General features: G+C 42.3%; 1 protein-coding gene across 4 annotated transcripts in view; it reads right to left on the reverse strand.

Moving 5' to 3' along the window:
• Nucleotides 1-1,544: 1,544 nt before the first annotated feature.
• LOC140736734 (calcium-activated chloride channel regulator 1-like) overlaps nucleotides 1,545-18,098 on the reverse strand; it is a 69,907-nt gene continuing 53,353 nt past the window's right edge. For 3 of the 4 annotated variants that reach the window (XM_073062613.1, XM_073062615.1, XM_073062616.1), the window contains 7 exons: nucleotides 17,869-18,046; nucleotides 14,482-14,588; nucleotides 14,173-14,394; nucleotides 11,502-11,763; nucleotides 5,491-5,658; nucleotides 3,113-3,340; nucleotides 1,545-2,027 (listed from right to left, as the gene is read on the reverse strand). In XM_073062613.1, coding sequence (XP_072918714.1) covers nucleotides 1,654-2,027; nucleotides 3,113-3,340; nucleotides 5,491-5,658; nucleotides 11,502-11,763; nucleotides 14,173-14,394; nucleotides 14,482-14,588; nucleotides 17,869-18,046 — 1,539 coding nt within the window. In that variant the 3' untranslated portion in view covers nucleotides 1,545-1,653. The remainder of the gene's footprint in view (nucleotides 2,028-3,112; nucleotides 3,341-5,490; nucleotides 5,659-11,501; nucleotides 11,764-14,172; nucleotides 14,395-14,481; nucleotides 14,589-17,868; nucleotides 18,047-18,098) is intronic. The other variant, XM_073062614.1, reaches the window with a different exon arrangement.

The following is an 18,098-nucleotide window of genomic DNA, read 5'->3' on the forward strand; positions in this document are numbered from 1 at the left end:
GGTCCCCGGGGTTCAGGCAGGCAGAGCTAGGTGGTTAGATAAGCTGGCAGAGAGCCCTCCTTGGGTGGGCCGCATATATCCCAGGTAGGGCCACCTCCCAGGCGGAAACACCGGAGGCCTGGGCACAACGCCAACCCCTAGGCGGGTGCGGGGCACAATCCCAGAGTTCGGGCGGAAGAGGAGGACAGGGCAGAATCCCTGTCGGGCAGTGGCAGACCGGCCGGGCCTGCCCAACGGAGGCAAGGGATAGGAACGGGCAGAACCCCCGCTGGGCAGCGGCAGACCGGCCGGGCCTGCCCGACGGAGGCAAGGGATAGGAACGGGCATAGGTCCAAGGTGACCAACACAACAGCCATGATAGCAGGAAAATCGGGAAAAGCCGGCAGACAGCGCGACCGCACGAACAAAACAAACGAGCAGAGAAGTGGGACCAGCGCATGGGAAGAAAGGTGGGGGAGAGGACCAACCTGGCAGTACTGGTACGGGGCAGAGAAGCACGATGAGGAGTGGATCTGAGCCCGGGCAGGATAACAGAATGCAGAGACAAGTTCGGAGCCGGTGGAGAACAGGAAACAGAACAAAACGACCACCCGCCTGGTACCAGTCCCAAGGCCCCTTATAAACACCTGCAGCTCAATGAGTCACAGGTGTGCCCCCTTGAGCCAGGAGGGCCCTAACTAGATCACGGGCGACGGGAGGGACAACTGCAGGACCCAGAGTCCGGAGCCTTCGGACCGGATCGAGACCCGGAACGCGGATTCCAGACCGGACCGGACCCTGACAGTATCCTCCCCTCTAAGGGAGCCTCCTGGTGACCAAAGCAGGGCTGGAGGGCCAGGGACGGTACAGGGGGGTGGGGGGAATGTCCAGAGCAGAGAGGACGCCAGGGTAATGAGAACTAGCCTCCAGTGCCTGTGTCGCTGGGTCCATGCGTGGGGTGGTCATTCTGTCAGGAATGCGGCCAGATGGACCCAAATGCAGGACGCAGACACTGAAGTACCAGGGAGAGGACAGGATGGGGATGCCATGGCATTTAAGGGTAGAGCTGGGGTTCAGGTAGATAGAGTGTCAGGCAGGCAGAGCGGAGCGGGCTCCCGGAGTTCAGGCAGGCAGAGCTAGGTGGCTAGATAAGTTGGCGGAGAGCCCTCCCTGGAGTCTGGAGCCCTCGGACTGGATCGAGACCCGGAATGCAGATTACGGACCGGACCGGACCGGACCCTGACAACTTCACATTTAAAGATGTCTTGTAGGGCATTGTGTTTCCCCCTCCAATAGTTTTTGATAACAGGCCTGATTTTATTCTCACAAATCAATGAATCTGTTGTAAAAAAAAAGATCACTCCCTACTTGTACATAGTTCTTTCCTTTTGCTTGTTTTTTCTTTCCACTCTTTTCTATAAGTGTATACCCCAGATAAATACTTTGTAAAGATTTTGTGATATATATGATTATATGATATATATGTATAATATCTGAAATACATTTTTATGGAAATGTTTGTTTGATGAACTTAAATAAAAAATAAATTACAAAAAAAAAGAAAATATCAGAGAAATCCTTTAATCTTCAACCTAATCTGCAGCAATAATGACTCCAAAATAAAGCAATCCTCAGATTAGTAAATTTTTAGCAGCTGCTGCTTCAGGCAACCTTTTATTTTTTGCATTTCTTCTGCACAACATAATTAGTAATCCCAATAATCAAACATACAATAACAGCCACGACTACTGCAACCCAAACACTGTGCAGTATCTTATTGTCTTCCGGTTTATCAGGCAAAGGGTCAAACAAAGAAACGCTGGCAATATTGGACATCTCAGAAGACTGATCCTTTTCATCATAAGCACATAAAGCGAAATAGAGTTTGGTTGTGCTTTTAAGTCCTGTATTTTTAGCAGCAATTATAAATGTTTCTTTGGAGCCAAATGGTTGTGGTTTCAAACTTGTCAAATTAACCTGTTCAGCTCCTGAGAAACTGTCCCGTAGCTGCAGCAGTTTCTCACTCATTCTCATCTCATAGTAGGAGGCTGATAAAGAAAGGAAATACTGTAAGTGATTGCATTGACATATTGAACAGTATTGGACAGATGTGAGAATGTGGTGAGTGCTTATATGGCTGATCAATTACGTGGTAAATCGATTGCGGCTCCTGCATGTGGAAAGTGCTCCCTTTTTGCATGGACTTTCAAGGGCTGGTAAGCAACTTAGGATATTTTGCATTTAAGTGAAGTTGTCATTATAAATCAATACAATGTAATGCATTTTAATTTTGAAATCTTATCTATTCAATTATTTCCATCCCAGTTCAGTATATTCAGATTAGATTAGCTTTATTTGTCACGTGTATTGAAATACCAAATCATACAGTAAATGTGTCATTTGTGTCAAATTGAATCAGCGAGGGTTGTGCTGGGCTGCTGGTAGGTGTCATCATGTTTCCGGCATCAACATTGCATGCCCACAATTCCCTAACCCTGACCATATGTCTTCGGAATGTGGGAGGAAACTGGAGCAGCCAGTAGAAACCCACACGGTCACAGGGATTACATACCCAATCCTTACAGGCAGGACTGGGAACTGAACCTTGCTCAGTGATCACTTGCACTGTAAAGTGATGGGCTACCTGCTGCACCACAACACAGGGAGGATTCCCTGCCTGTAACAATTCCAGCAGAAAGAGAGGCCAACTGTACCTACCTTAACTCTCTAGGCCACTGTGTGTGTGTTAGTGTGCACTGGTGTTCATAGACAATGAGTCAGTTTGTGATCTTCAGTACCAGACATTGACTGGAACTGTAGTGTCCCATTGGGATCAGAGTGAACAAAGGCTTCACTCTGTGAGAGCTGTGAAGATGTATGAGAGGGAAGGACATGTATCTTATCCCCTGTGGTCGTTGACTGACTGTGGTCTTCAATACTCACAACTTGGTCATAAAATTTTTTTAAATTAATTCAGCAGTCACATCCTTAATTTGTTCTTGTTCTTTTATCCCAGGGAATGTGTTTACATTGTGTCAAACCTCAGCTGGTCAGCAGATTTCTCAACTATCTGATCACTTCATTGTTGGGAAGAAAAATTCCATGTAAATTATTAAAATACAGGAACATTTACCTGTTCCTTGATCCAGGTCTGCTCCTGGTGCTGTCCACTGCAGCTCAATTTTGTCTTTTTCTATTGTTGCTTGAAGATCTGTGACTTTGCACGGTGGAAAGTTGACAGTAGGTGTACCTTGGGGAATTGAAAGTGCTCCTCCTGATTTGACCCTGCTAAAGCTTCCTATTTGAGCCGCAGAATTTTCTTTACTAACTTGAGGCTTTGGTGTATTTATGTGAATAACACCTACATTGAAGGAAAGAAACTGGAATTGAAATTGGGATTGGTTTATTCTTGTCACATGTGCCGAAGTACAGTGAAAACCTTGTTCATGCAGATCAAATTATTACACAGTGCATCAAGATAAAACAAGGTAAAATAATAAAGTATACCAGTTGCAGAGAAAGTGCAGTGCAGGTGGACAATAAGGTGCAAAATAATGCCATAGGTTTTGAGGACAACAGTCCATCATATCATATCAAGTAATCATTAAATAATCTTACAACAACAGGGTGGAAGATGTCATGAGCCTGCTAGTACATACTTTCAGGATTTTCTATCTCCTGCACAATGGAAGAGTGGGAAAAAAAGGGGAGATGTGAAAGGTACTTTCTCCAGAATCCAGATCATACAGAGTGAAACATGGCTGAACCAAGGATGCCTCCAGCCCTCATTTATTTCTGATATTGTGGGGGATGTGTAGAAGTTCATTGCTTTCTCACTGAATGAGGGGCAAAGACACTCTGACAGCCCTCTCCCCAAGGTTATGTTGTTATTGGGGAATAGCAGGCAGAAGGGACACAAGCTCAATGATATTTATTCTGACACTTTCTCTCTGATATCCTTTGTCTAAAGTGAAGTATCATGGACGTTGGAAATCTGCAATTGAAGCAGAAACACTGGAAGTTCTCAAAGTATCATGCAGTGTGTTTTCATCATCAGCCCGAGACGTTAGCACTGTATCTCTCTCTCTACAGATGTTGCTTGAACTGATGAGAACTTACAGGATGTGGTTCTTTTGTCCTTCTCTAGATCTACCTTGCATTTCCTCTACTTGTTCCATTTTCTTTCCCCGACCTATTCTTTCTCCCTGCTGCTTCATAATTCCATTCTCCATCTCTGCCATCTTATTCTCACTCAACCCATGGCAAGTTTCTGCCTGAAAGTCACAAATTCCTGCCAGTGACTTGCATCTAAGTTGACACAGAACTGTGGGAATGCCTGCCTGATGGGATTGTACTAGATTAATGATCGGAAGACAATTCGAATCTCATTCAATTTAATTCAAGTTAAGTCAATAAATTTTGAATAAAAAGTGAGTCCCAGTAAAAGTAACAATGATGCTACCAGATCATCCTGAAACATTACTCTTTCAGTATTGCACTTCAGGACAGGACATCTGCCATCTTTCTGGAACTTCAGGTGTTATTCTACTCAAACACAATGTACTTTTAAAACATTTTTTTATTGTGTTACACAGTTTATAGATAGCATGGAAAGCAAGGCTCCAGTATTTTTAAGTAGACCTCAGGAAACAGGACCAGATGAGTTTAAAGGGATTATGCCAGTTAGTGCCCCAGTGAGTGGAGGGGGAACATGATATATGTCACCGATTGAGTCAAATACGGGACCACTGGCATTTCCAATTAGACCAATAGTGAAGCTTAGAATGAGTGGATAGTCAAAAACTTTTTCGCAGAATGGAAATGTCTAATAAAAGGGGTATAATTTTAATGTGATTGGAGTAAAGTTTAGGGGGATGTCAAAGTTGGGTTCCTTACACAGAGAGTGATGGATGCTTGGAATGCCCTGCCAGGGCTGGTGGTAGAGGCAGATACATGAGGGACATTGAAGATACACTTAGATAGGCACAGGGCTGAAAGGAAAATGGAGGGAAGTGTTAGATTGATCGTTGAGTAGGTTAAGAGGTCAGTAGAACATAGTGGCCCGATGGACCTGTACTGTGTTGTAATGTTCTATATTTAATGTTCTTTCTAAATTTGGACACACCAGACAATAATCCACATCAGCCTGCATGTTGTAGATGGACAGTGACTTACCTGAATACCATCCTATTAAACAGGGTAGGTGGAGGTGTGGGATTGTGTTCTTCCTGATGATGAGTGACTTGACAAACACAGCTAATAATGCCGGAGGAATGGGCACCAGTTCACAAAGCAAGCATTCAATTCAATGGCTCACTCTGACACTACATCACAAACCAGGGAAGGTTTAGATGGATGGAAAACAATCAAGACAAATGGCACTAGCACAGTCAGCATGGACAAGTTGGGACAAAGGGCCTGTTTGCATGCTGTACAGCTCAATGATTCTCTGACACTGTAATGATAAACAAACCTGTGTTGTCTTATTGTGAAATGCCAAATATTTATTACCATTTTCTGTGTATCCTGGTATGTACATGGCACTCCCATCTGTTCTGTTTGTCTTCGTGGTAGACCCTTCCTTTCCCTCTACCCGCACCTTGAAGTTGTATCTTCCATGTACAGTTGTGTGCAGGAAACACTTAGAGTAAACCCCATCATTGCTGACAATATCAGCACCTAAAAGTAAGTAAAGATCAATGATTTTCAGCTGAGGAGAGAATGCAACACTAATACTACAAGTTTTTTTAAAAGCTGCCTATAGAAGCTTCCTACTCTCATCTCATTGGTAGTCTATTATGATGTCCTCGGATCAAGACCAAATTTTAAAATTTAAATGTTTTTATTGCTGTGTAGACTGCCCTAGGTGTGATGCATTGAGCAGGAACAATTTATAGCAACATACAAGAATGGGAATTTTTTACATTAAATTGATGTTCCATCACATCCACAGAAACTGTGACATCTGAATGAGTTGCAAAACGGTCCCAGACAGACACTATGTGCACACAGAACAAAGACACTCGGCTACCCTGAATATTCATCATCGGTCAAGTTCAATGCCTGATTTATTATACAAGGTGATAAATGAATCTGAATCTGAATCTCTTCTGAATCTCCCTGGATGGATCGATGAGAAAGTTTCTAAACAGCAGTAGGCCGGCAAGTTTGATCCAGTTAATCACTATCCAGAGATGTCTGAAACTAGCAAGAAATTCCTTTATTCTGCTATTTCCGTCCATATCCATCCTTTAATGTCCAAATTTGTTTGCTTTTTTCATTTATATGCTATATAATTCTTTATTTTTATATGTTTTTTACTCTTCATCATTGTTGGATGTTGTTTTTGTTGCATATCAGAATCAGAATCAGGTTTATTATCACTGGCATGTGACGTGAAATTTGTTAATTTAGTAGCAACAGTTCAATGCAATACATAAACTAGCAGAGAAAAAAATAATAATAAGTAAAATAAAAATAATAATAGTAATAAATAAACAAGTAAATCAATTTTGTATATTGAATAGATTTTAAAAACATGCAAAACAGAAATACTGTATATTAAAAAGAAGTGAGGTAGTGTCCAAAGATTCAATGTCCATTTAGGAATCAGATGGCAGAGGGGAAGAAGCTGTTCCTGAATCACTGAGTGTGTGCCTTTAGGCTGCTGTACCTCCTGATTGAGAGTAACAGTGAGAAAAGGGCATGCCCTGATTGCTGTAGTCCTTAATAATGGATGCTGCCTTTCTGAGATACTGCTCCCTGAAGATGTCCTGGATACTTTGTAGGCTAGTACCCAAGATAGAGCTGACTAGATTTACAACCTTCTGCAGCTTCTTTTGGTCCTGTGCAGTAGCCCCTCCATATCAGACAGTGATGCAGCCTGTCAGAATGCTCTCCACAGTACATCTATAGAAGTTTTTGAGTGTATTTGTTGACATGCCAAATCTCTTCAAACTCTTAATAAAGTATAGCCATTGTCTTGCTTTCTTTATAACTACATCGATATGTTGGGACCAGGTTAGATTCTCAGAGATCTTGACAACCAGGAATTTGAAGTTGCTCACTCTCTCCACTTCTGATATCTTTATGAGGATTGGTATGTGTTCCTTCATCTTACCCATCCTGAAGTCCACAATTAGCTCTTTCGTCTTACTAGTTTTGAGTGCCAGGTTGTTGCTGCGACCCCACTCCACTAGCTGGCATATCTCACTCCTGTACACCCTCTCATCACCACCTGAGATTCTACCAACAATGGTTGTATCGTCAGCAAATTTGCTGATGGTATTTGAGCTATGCCTAGCCACACAGTCATGTGTATATAGAGAGTAGGGCAGTGGGCTAAACACACACCCCTGAGGTGCACGAGTGTTGCTTGTCAGTGAGGAGGATATGTTATCACCAATCAACACAGATTGTGGTCTTCCAGTTAGGAAGTTGAGGATCCAATTGCAGAGGGACTTACAAAGGCATTCTGCAACTTCTCAATCAGGATCGTGGGAATGATGATACTAAATGCTGAGCTGACCAACCTGACCAACATACCAGAGCAAATTCCTAATACACGTAAATGTATATGACAAATAAAGTTGGTCGTTAATCCGATATTGATCCTTCTCAGCATTGTCTCAATTCAATCTGAACAATAACACACACATACCACACACGTAGATGCATGTACACATGCACACACACACACACACACACACTCACACCCTATACTCACACCCCACACACACACAAATCTGGGAAAAATGTTACCCTCCTACCCTCCCTCACAGTACCCACCAGCCTGTCCTCCACTTCTCACCACACCCACCCCTACTTCAATGCTCCCAATCCCAAATCTTATTTTGAGGCCTAGACATTCAGGGAGATCCCACATGCAGCAGATTGCAGACACCAATGCCTGGAGACACAAGAGGCTGCAAAAGTTCTCAGTTCAAAGTAAATGTATTATCAAAGTAACAAATGCTTTTATTATACAAATCAGAATCCAAATCGGGTTTATTATCATCGGTATGTGTCATGAAAATTGTTAACTGAGCAGCAGCAGTTCAATGCAATACACGATAATATGGAAAGAAAATAAATAAATCAATTACATTAAGTCTGTATATTGAATAGATTAAAAATAGTGCAAAAACATAAATAACGTATATTAAGATAGTGATGTAGTGTCCAAAGATTCAATGTCCATTTAGGTATCATATGGCAGAGGGGAAGAGACCATTCCTGAATCAGAGTGTGTGACTTCAGGCTTCTATATCTCCTTCCTAACTGTAACAATGAGAAGAAGGCATTTCCTGGGTGATAGGGGTCCTTAATAATGGACGCTGCCTCTCTGAGGCACCACTCCTTGATGTTGTCTTGGGTACTACGGAGGCTAGTACCCAAGATGGAGCTGACTAATTTTCCAACTTTCGGTAGCACCTTTTGGTCCTGTGCAATAGCACCACCCACCCCACACCCCATACCAGACAGTGATACAGCCTGTCAGAATGCTCTCCGCAGTATATCTATAGAAGTTTTCAAATGCTTTAGTTGATACACCAAATCTCTTCAAACTCTTAATAAAATATAGCTACCATCTTGCCTCCTTTATAGCTATATCAATGTGTTGGGACCAGGTTAGATCCTCAGAGATCTTGACACCCAGGAATTTGAAACTGTTCACTCTCTCCCAATTCTAATTGAATTGGTTCATGTTCCTTCATCTGACCCTCCCTGAGGTCCATAATCAGATCTCTTGGCTTTCATATGTTGAGTGCAAAGTTGTTGCTGCAACACCACTCAACCAGCTGTTGTATCTCGCCCCTATAAGCCCTCTCGTCTCCATCTGAGATTCTACTAACAATAGTTGTATCATCAGCAAGATTATAGATGGTATTTGAGCTGTGCCTAGCCACATGGCCATGGGTACAGAGAGAGTAGAGCAGTGGGCTAAGCACACACCCCTGAGGCGCACCAGTGTTGATAGTCAGCAAGAAGGAGATATTATCACCAATCTGCACAGATTGTGGTCTTCTGGTTAGGAAATCAAGGATCCAATTGCAAAGGGAAGTACAGAGGCTCAGGTTCTGTACAGTATCGATCAGCATTGTGGGCACGATGGTGTTAAAAAATGAGCTATAGTCAATGATCAGCATCCTGACATAGGTGTTTGTGTTGTCCAGGTGTTCAAAGGCCATGTGAAGAGCCATTGAGATTGTGTCTGCTGTTGACCTATTGTGGCGATAGACAAACTGCGATGGGTCCAGGTCCTTGCTGAGGCAGGAGTTCAGCTTAGTCATGACCAACCTCTCAAAGCATTTCATCAGTGCAGATGTGAGTGCTACTGGATGCTAGTCATTAAGGCAGATCACAGAACTCTTCTTAGGCACTGTTGTAATTATTGCCCTTTTGATGCAAGTGGGAACTTCTGACTGTAGCAGTGAGAGGTTGAAAAAATGTCCTTGAATACTCCTGGCAGTTGGTTGGCACAAATTTTTTGTGGCTTACCAGGTTCTCTCCATCTGTGCCTGCTGCCTTCCGAGTGTTCAACCTCCTTAAAGACATCAGCCTCTGAGACAGAGATCACACAGTCACTGTGTAAAGCAGGGATCTTCACAGCTGGAGCGATAGTCTCCCTTTCAAAGTGGCATAGAAGGCATTGAGCTCATCTGGTAGTGAAGCATCACTGCCATTCATGCTATTGGGTTTCATTTTGTAGGAAGTAATTTCTTGCAAACCTTGCCAGAGGTGTTGTGCAACTGATGTCACCTCTAACCTCCCTCAGAACTGTCTCTTTGCTCTTTGCCCTGTGCAAGTCATACCTGGCTTTCTTATACAGACCTGGGTCACCGGACTTAAATGCCACGGATCTAGTCATCAGCAGATGACGCACCTCCTGGTACATCCACAGCTTTTGGTTTGGGAATGTACAGCAAGTTTTCATAGGCACACGCTCATCCACACAGGTTTTAATGAAGTCGGTAACAACTGCAGCATACTCATCCACAGTCGAAGATGAATCCCTGAATACAGTCCAGTTCACCAATTCAAAACAGTCCTGTAGGCGTTCCTATGCTTCCCTTGTCCATACCTTCTTGGTCCTCACTACTGGCGCTACAGTCTTCAGCCTCTGCCTATACCCTGGGAGCAGAAGTACAGCCTTTCCCTAGTGATCTGTTTATGGTAAGTATTTTAAAATTTAGTGATAAGATTATAAAGCTTTTTATTAATTTCATGAATATTATTTTATTATTTCAGTAAATGGTGAAATCAGGAGCAACAAACAATCTGCGGAAGGAACTCAAGTTAGACAGGATCTGAGACAGAAAAGGAATTGTTTAGGATACATTTTTCTGGTAGATGCAGATGAAGCCCCATTCACTTTGCTGATTTTTTAGTGGAGTTACATGAAGCAACATGTTGTTTCCTGCTGGGAATTACCCACCCCTGTTCCTTTTTTCAGGAACTTGCAGCAAGAATTCTCTGAGGATCACTTTATGTGTTAAATAAATATAATATATCCATCTCCTGTAATCTCTATGAAGAGCTCAGCTAAATATTTAATCTTCCTGTTTTAGTTGTCACATTGTGAGATGCCACACACCTGTGCAGAATTGTTCTTAACTTGGATGCCTGCTCAGACTTCCCGCCCTCCCAGACTTCCTTCATTTGGACATGGAAGGCCAACTGAGTTGACTGTCTGCACCCACAAGGTGGTGCAGGCTCTGTATAGCAGGTTGGTCTCAGGGACCATACCAGAGGTCCTCACTGCTCAATGTTCTGATAGCCTTTGACTGGCATGTAATGAAAACATTCTGATAAAGTAGAACGATTGTACCTTACCCGCTTTTACATTTTTTCCCCACAGAATTGGTGACCCCATTGAGACAGATGAATCTCTCATTCACACACCAGCCCTCCCTGGCATTGTGTTGTGTTCTAGTCAAGATGCTGCCGAGCTGCGGCCTCTATCGAGTTTTTGTGTCTCAGACTTAGTTTCTTTTTGAGGTTTGAAGGATGATTTTGGTGTTTTGGGGCCAGGTTAAAGTTTAGGTACAAGAATGTGGATGAGTTAAAAGTCAGGCCAGTGTTCAGGTTGGAGCACTTTGTGAGTCAAAGGAAGCAATCTTTGCAGATGTCTGTTGACCCTGAATCTGAGTGTTAGTTGCAGTAAGCCATTACTTCATTGGGAACCCACCAGTAAGCCTGGCACCGGACTCACTACTATGTACAGTGATGAGATGGATAGTCTGTCTGTCCTTCAGGCTTGTTTAGATCTTTACATTTGACCACAAGGACATCTTGAGGTCAAATTAGTCAGCCAGCACAACACAGCACATTGAAGTCTTGTTCACAATTTGATCAGGTCATCTATAGGTTAAATAGGTCTCCTGGTGGCTGCCAATGGTAATTTGTCCTTTACCCACCCAGTTTACTCTACATCAATAGATCTCCCCCAAACTTTTACTTATGTTCACTGCATCATTATTAATTTCACAACAGCTCCAAGAGAATTGTATACAACTTACCTACACCATTATCTAAAAGCTCCAGTTCTTCTGTATGACCTGTGGGTTGTTCAACAGTGATTATCACACTCGCAGATAAGACTGGTAAAAATCCTTGGGAGACTTTTGCATAAATAACCACTGGAGCAGAAGAATCCTTTCTGGTGATTTTTGTGTTGACTGTGACAGGGGGAACTTTCTCATCCGCTGCTTGGGATGTTACTGTAACTGTTACTTGCTGCTTATTTCCGGGATTCCTGATTTTGTAAGTCCAACTTCCTTCCTGGAAGATGATTATCGTTAGTTCTATGGTAATCAAAGGCAGGAATATCTTCTCAGTGATATTTAAAATAATTAATAACAGGTAATGTTACAATAGTCATAGGGAAATTCAGTATGCAGGTAGATTGGTGCTGGATTCCAAAGAGGAGGAATTGCTAGAATATTATGAGATGACTTTTTAGAGCAGTGCATGCTTTAGCCCAATAGGGGATCAGCTGCTCTGGATTGAGTCTTGTGCAATGAATTGGAAATAATTAGAGAGCTTAAGGTAAAAGAACCCTCAGGCCAAGTGATCATATTATTATCAAATTCACTCTGAAATTTTCGAAGGAGAAGCTGAATTCAGATATATCAATATTACAGTGCAGTAAAGGGAATTACAGAGGTAGAAGAGAGGAGTTAGCCAGAACTGATTGGAAAAGAACACAGGCAGGGATGATGGCAGAACCGCAAAGGCTGGAATTTCTGAAAGCAAATCTGAAGGTTCAGGATATATACATCCGAAAGTAGTATTCAAAAAGCAAGATGACACAACTGCACTGTGGAAGACACAAGCAGTATGGTGGAAGTTCCAGGTGTCAGAGGTCATGAAATGAGTGAAGGTGCCATTACTAGAGAGAAGGTCCTTGGGAAACTGAAAGGTCTGAAGGTAGATAAGTCACCTAGACCAGATGGTCTACACCCCAGAGTTCTGAAAGAGGTGGCTGAAGAGATCGTGTAGGCATTAGTAATGGTCTTTTAAGAATCACTAAGTTCTGGAATGGTTCTAGAGACTGGAAGATTACAAATGTTACTCCACTCTTCAAGAAGGGGAAGAGTTAGAAGAAATTAAACTATAGATCAGTACACTGATCTCAGTGGTTGGGAAGATGTGGGAGTTGATTATTAAGGATGAAATCTCAGGGTACTTGGAGGCACACGATAAAATCAGCCATAGCCAGCATGGTTTCTTCAAGGGAAAATCTTGCCTGACAAATCTGTTGGAATTCCTTGAAGAAATAAGAAGCAGGATAGATGAAGGAGAATTGCCACATATGAAGCTGCTTAACAAGCTAAAGCCCATGGTATTACAGGAAAGATTTTAGCATGGATAAAGCAGTGGCTGATAGGCAGGAGGCAAAGGCGGGGTTATAAAGGGAGCCTTTTTTGGTTGGCTGTCAGTGACTAATGGCATTCCGTAGGGATTTGTGTTGGGACTGATTCTTTTTATGTTATCTGTCAATGATTTGGATGATGGAATTGATAGCTAGGTTGCCAAGTTTTCAGACTATATGGATAAAGGTAGTTTAATGGTAGAGGGGCTATAGAAGGACTTAGACAGATTAGGAGAATGGGCAAAGAAGTGGCAGATGGAATACAGCGTCGGTAAATGTATGGCCATGCACTTTTGTAGAAGAAAAAGAAGGGTTGACTATTTTTTAAATACAAAAAACTGAGGTGCAAAGGGACTTGGGACTCCTCATACAGGATTTCCTAAAAGTTAATTTGCACGTTTGTGAGAAAGGCAAATGCAATGTCAGCATTCATTTCAAGAGGACGAGAATATAAAAGCAAGGATGTACTGGTGAGGCTTTATAAAGCACTGGTGAGGCCTAACTTGGAGTATTGTGAGCAGTTTGGGGCTCCTTATTTTAGAAATGATGTTCTAAAACTGGAGAGCGTTCAAAGTATGTTCCTGAAAATGATTCCAGGATCGAATGGCTTGTCATATGAAAAGTATTTGATGGTTTTGAGCCAGTATTCATTAGAATTCAGAATAATGTGAGGTGACCAAATTAAAACCCAGAGAGTGGTGAAAGGCCTTGATAGAGTGTATTTGGAGAGGATGTTTCCAATGCTGGTAGATCCAAGCCCAGAGGACCAAACCTCAGAACAGAGGGACGTCTTTGTTGTTCAGAGATGAGGAAGAATTTCTTTAGCCATAGAGTGGTGAGACTGGAATTCTTTGCCACAGGCAGTGGCGGGGGTGAAGTCTTTATGCATATTTAAGGTAGAGGTTGAGAGATTCTTCCTCCTGAAGTTAATAATCTGCTCCTTGCTAGCTAACATTGAGTGAGGGGTTGTTGTGGCACCACTCAGCCAGATTTTAATCTCTTGATTCATTTCCACATTTTATCCAGTCAACAACAGCGGTGTCATCAGCAAACATTGCACTGGAGCTGCAATTGGCCTCACTGTCATAAGTGTAAAGTGAGTAAAGTGAGTGTAGTGAGATAAACAGAACTGTATTCAATATTCCAACTTGATCTGTAGAACAGTCAATACAGCCCGAATGAACAAGTCCAATTAATGCAATTGACTGTAATGTTAATGGAAAGTAAACCTACTAAACTCTGTGGAAACCAGACAGGCCCATCATCATCTGTGGAGAGGGAAATAGAGATAATCATTCAGGTACGTAGGAGAATACCTGTGCAGTGCCTTCAATTTCGAGCCGTGCGGTGTGTACGTTCTCTTCTATGACAAAGTCATTGTTGCTGTATACCTTTCCATTGGGGTCACGTATAAATAATTGTGGTGTGGATGCCTCCCAAGTGAACACAAAGTGTGTGTTGTTTCCAACAGTTTTATCAACAACAATTGAATCATTAAACCAACTGTTTCCATCAACACTCCTTCCTGTACTTTCAAGCTAGGAACGAGGAAATAAACATATTTTATTACAAAGCACTTGGTAACATAAAAACAATAGGAAATTAATTGTCTAAGGTAAACAAACCTGGATTGACTGTTGATTAATGTCACCATCTCCTGATACTAATTCACCGAATACATCAGTTAGTCCATTTAATTCAACGTTGTCAGTGGCTGCAAACCATAGACCTACTTAATGGAAAATGAAAAATAATCCATAACTCAGATATTATCCATGGTTTCCTCTTTTATCCCTGATCAGTCCAACCTTCACTCTAGTTATCCTCCTGCTTGTCACATATGTTCAAAGTGTCATTTCATTATCAAAGTATGTATGCAGAATACAACTCTGAAATTCATCTTCTCCAGATAGTCATGAAATGCAGAAAAATTATGGAATTGTTCAAAGAGAACACATCAACCCCCCCCCCACCATACACAAAAAGAAAAAGAAACAAAACCTGCAAACTCCAAATCCCTTCAACTCATCGTCACTTAAAAACTAAGATATCACCCACAAGGGAAAAAAACAATGACAATAACATCAAACCCCCACCTCCCCTCTCGCACACAATAATCTAGCAGGTCGCCCAGTTGGAATAAAAACAGCAACAAGAACATCAGACCTCAAATCCCAAACAACACACACCCACCACACACACAAAACGAATGTGTCACCAACGCAGATAAACAGCAACAAGAACACCAAACCCCAAACCCCTAGCCAACAAATCAGCAACAAGAAAGAACATGGGTGAAATTGATGGAAAAAAAACACATAGAACCAAAAGACACCAATATGACCAACAATTAGATTCAATCCACAAATCTCACAATTTGATAACATCTCTGAGAACACCAAAGAGAGTGGCTCGAACCCAGTAGCCTCTCCAAGGATGGCGACTCGAACCCAGTGGCCTTTTCGTGGACAGTGACTCAAACCCAGCGGCCTTCCGAGGAAAGCGACTGTTCAACCACTCACTCTCCTCTGGATTTGCCTCAATGTTTCACTTTTCCTCAATGCTTTAATTGGCAAGAAATATAGCTCATCATGGCCCCAAGTCTTGTTTCTGATCTTCTCTTTGAGGTAGCTCATATTCGTGCTCCTCTCCCAGAATTTTCTTGTATAGAACACCTTGGGATGTTCCTTAATCCTGCTAGCCAAAATCTCTCAGGTCCCCTTCCAGCTGTCCTTCATCCGTTCTTAAGCTCTTTTCTGGCTGCCTTGTAACTCTAGAGCACCTTGCTTCCTAAACCTTAAGTAAACACCTTTAAGTAAACATTTTGATTAGACGTTTCACCATCTTTTGTTAACCGTGGTTTCTTCAACTTGCTATCCTTACCCTGCCTCAATGGGACAAACCTATCCAGAACCCTATGTAAGTGCTTTCACCACTGCCTGTGAGGAGTTTGTATATTCTCCATGTGTCAGCCTGGGTTTCCTCCAAGTGCTCCAGTTTTCTCGCATAGTCCAAAGACGTACCAGTCAGTATGTAAATTAGTCATTGTAAATTGTCCTGTGATTAGGCTAGGATTAAAAAGGGGGATTGGTGGATGGCATGACTCAAAGGGCAATAAGGGCCTATTCTGCGCTATATCTCAATAAATAAATTTTTAAAAACAAACCCCGCATTTCTGTTGTGCATTTCCCTGAGTAAATCTTTTCCTATTTTATACTCCCAAGTTCCTGCCTATTAGGATCAAAATTTCCCTTCCCCAAGTAAGTACATTCCCATACTCCCATCCTATCCAAGGTTATGTAACATCAGAAAGTTGTTGTCGCTCCTCCAAAATGCTTGCCCACCAAGAGATCTGTCAACTGACCAGATTCACTACATAGTGCCAGGTCCAATATGGTTTATCCACTAGTCAGCTTGTCCACATATTGTGTTATCAATCTGTCCTGGACACACCTAACAAATTCTGCCTCATCAAAACTTTTTACACTTCAGAGGTGCCAATCAACAGTAGGAAGTTGAACACACCCATGACAACAGCCCTGTTATCTTTGCACTTTTCCAAAATCTACCTGCCAATCTGTTCCTCGGTGTGAGCTGCTGTTGGTGGGGGGGGGGGGGGGGGGGGTCTGTAGAATACTCCCAACAGAGTGATTGCTCCATTCTTGTTTCTGATTTGCACCCACACTGACTCAGTAGACTATCCTTCCACAATGACATTGCTTTTTGCCACTGTGATACTATCTCTAATTAGCAATGCCATCTCTTTTACCTCCCTCCCTGTCCATCTGAAAGATTTAAACCTCAGAACATCCATTAGCTATCCCAGTCTTTGTGACAGCCAAGTTTCTGTAATGGCCACAACGTCATAGTTCCATGTCCTTACCCATGCTCTAAGTTCATCATCCTTGTCCTCAGTCTTCTTGCATTAAAATAGACACATTTCAACCCATCCAACAAACTGCAATTATGCTCTATCCACTGCCTCCCAATCTCGCTACACACTGCATTTACCTTTTTACCAATCTCTTCATCCTCTGATCTATCACTATGCCATCTCCACTCACTGTAAAACTAGTTCAAACCCATCACACAGCTTGAGCAAACCTGCCCGGAAGAATACCAGTTACCTTCATGTACAAAAAGTTGGAAAACTCTACTAAATGGATTAAGCTTTATTTCATCTCTGGTGGTGATAATGTCTATCATTCTCTTCTATACACGTGTGGATTTAACAAGTCTTTTTGGGGACTTGTGCTGCCATGGATGAAGATTCGTTATTGCATAGAAGACAAAAGGTTGGAATAAAGGGGTCTTTTAAGCTAGAGAGACTTAACTAGAGAGTCTGCCAAGGATCAGTTGGTGGACATCAGTTATTTTGATTAGGTTCATAACTTTGATGAAGGGACAATGGGACTTCTGTGGTCTTGTGTAGGAATCACCAAAAGTTAGCAGACAAGTGCAGCAGGTCATTAAGAAAGGCAACCCGGTACAGTGTCAGCTGTACAATTGGAGTTCAACTCTCACCACAGTCTGTAAGGGCTTTGAACTTCCTTCTTGTGACTACGTGGGCTTCCTCCAGGTGTTCCAGTTTCCTCCTATTTTCCAAAGACGTATAAGTTCGGGTTAATAAATTGTGGTTTGCTATGTTTTGGCAATTCTTGCAGGCTGCTGCCAGAACATAGAACACACAACAGTTCATGCCCTTTGGCCCACGATGTTCGGTCAACCTTTTCACCACTCAGACTGTGTTGGAAATTAATGCAAATAATGCATTTACTCGCATGTTTCGATGTTTTGATGGACATGGGAGAAATAAATCTTATCCTTAAAATGAGTCATTTACCGTTAGTACAAAAGGAACAGAGTCTATAAATCGAATGTATTACTACAATTGTGTCATCCCTCCTCACTGGTGAAGATCTCCACCCCTAGTGAATCTCTGCCCCATCTCCAAACATGTTCTCACACGGTTTATCCCGTTGCTTACTATCTGGCTACTTGATGCTGGTTACCTGTCTTTGCTGACAGCTGCTCTAGATCCTTGTCTGCACTTGGCCCTAATGCAATTGTGTGGATCATGGTTCCACTTTGTTCCACCTCTGTGAAACAACTGTTAATACTGTCGTCCTCTCCATCCGTAAGCAGAATAATTTCATCACCACTTGTATCTTCATCGTCACCACGAAGTACCTGCAAGACAACGAGTTGCCAACAAGTTGAGTAAAATGCAGTTCCTGAAAGG

This window comes from Hemitrygon akajei, chromosome 12 (genome assembly GCF_048418815.1).
Source record: "Hemitrygon akajei chromosome 12, sHemAka1.3, whole genome shotgun sequence".
Lineage (NCBI taxonomy): Eukaryota > Metazoa > Chordata > Chondrichthyes > Myliobatiformes > Dasyatidae > Hemitrygon > Hemitrygon akajei.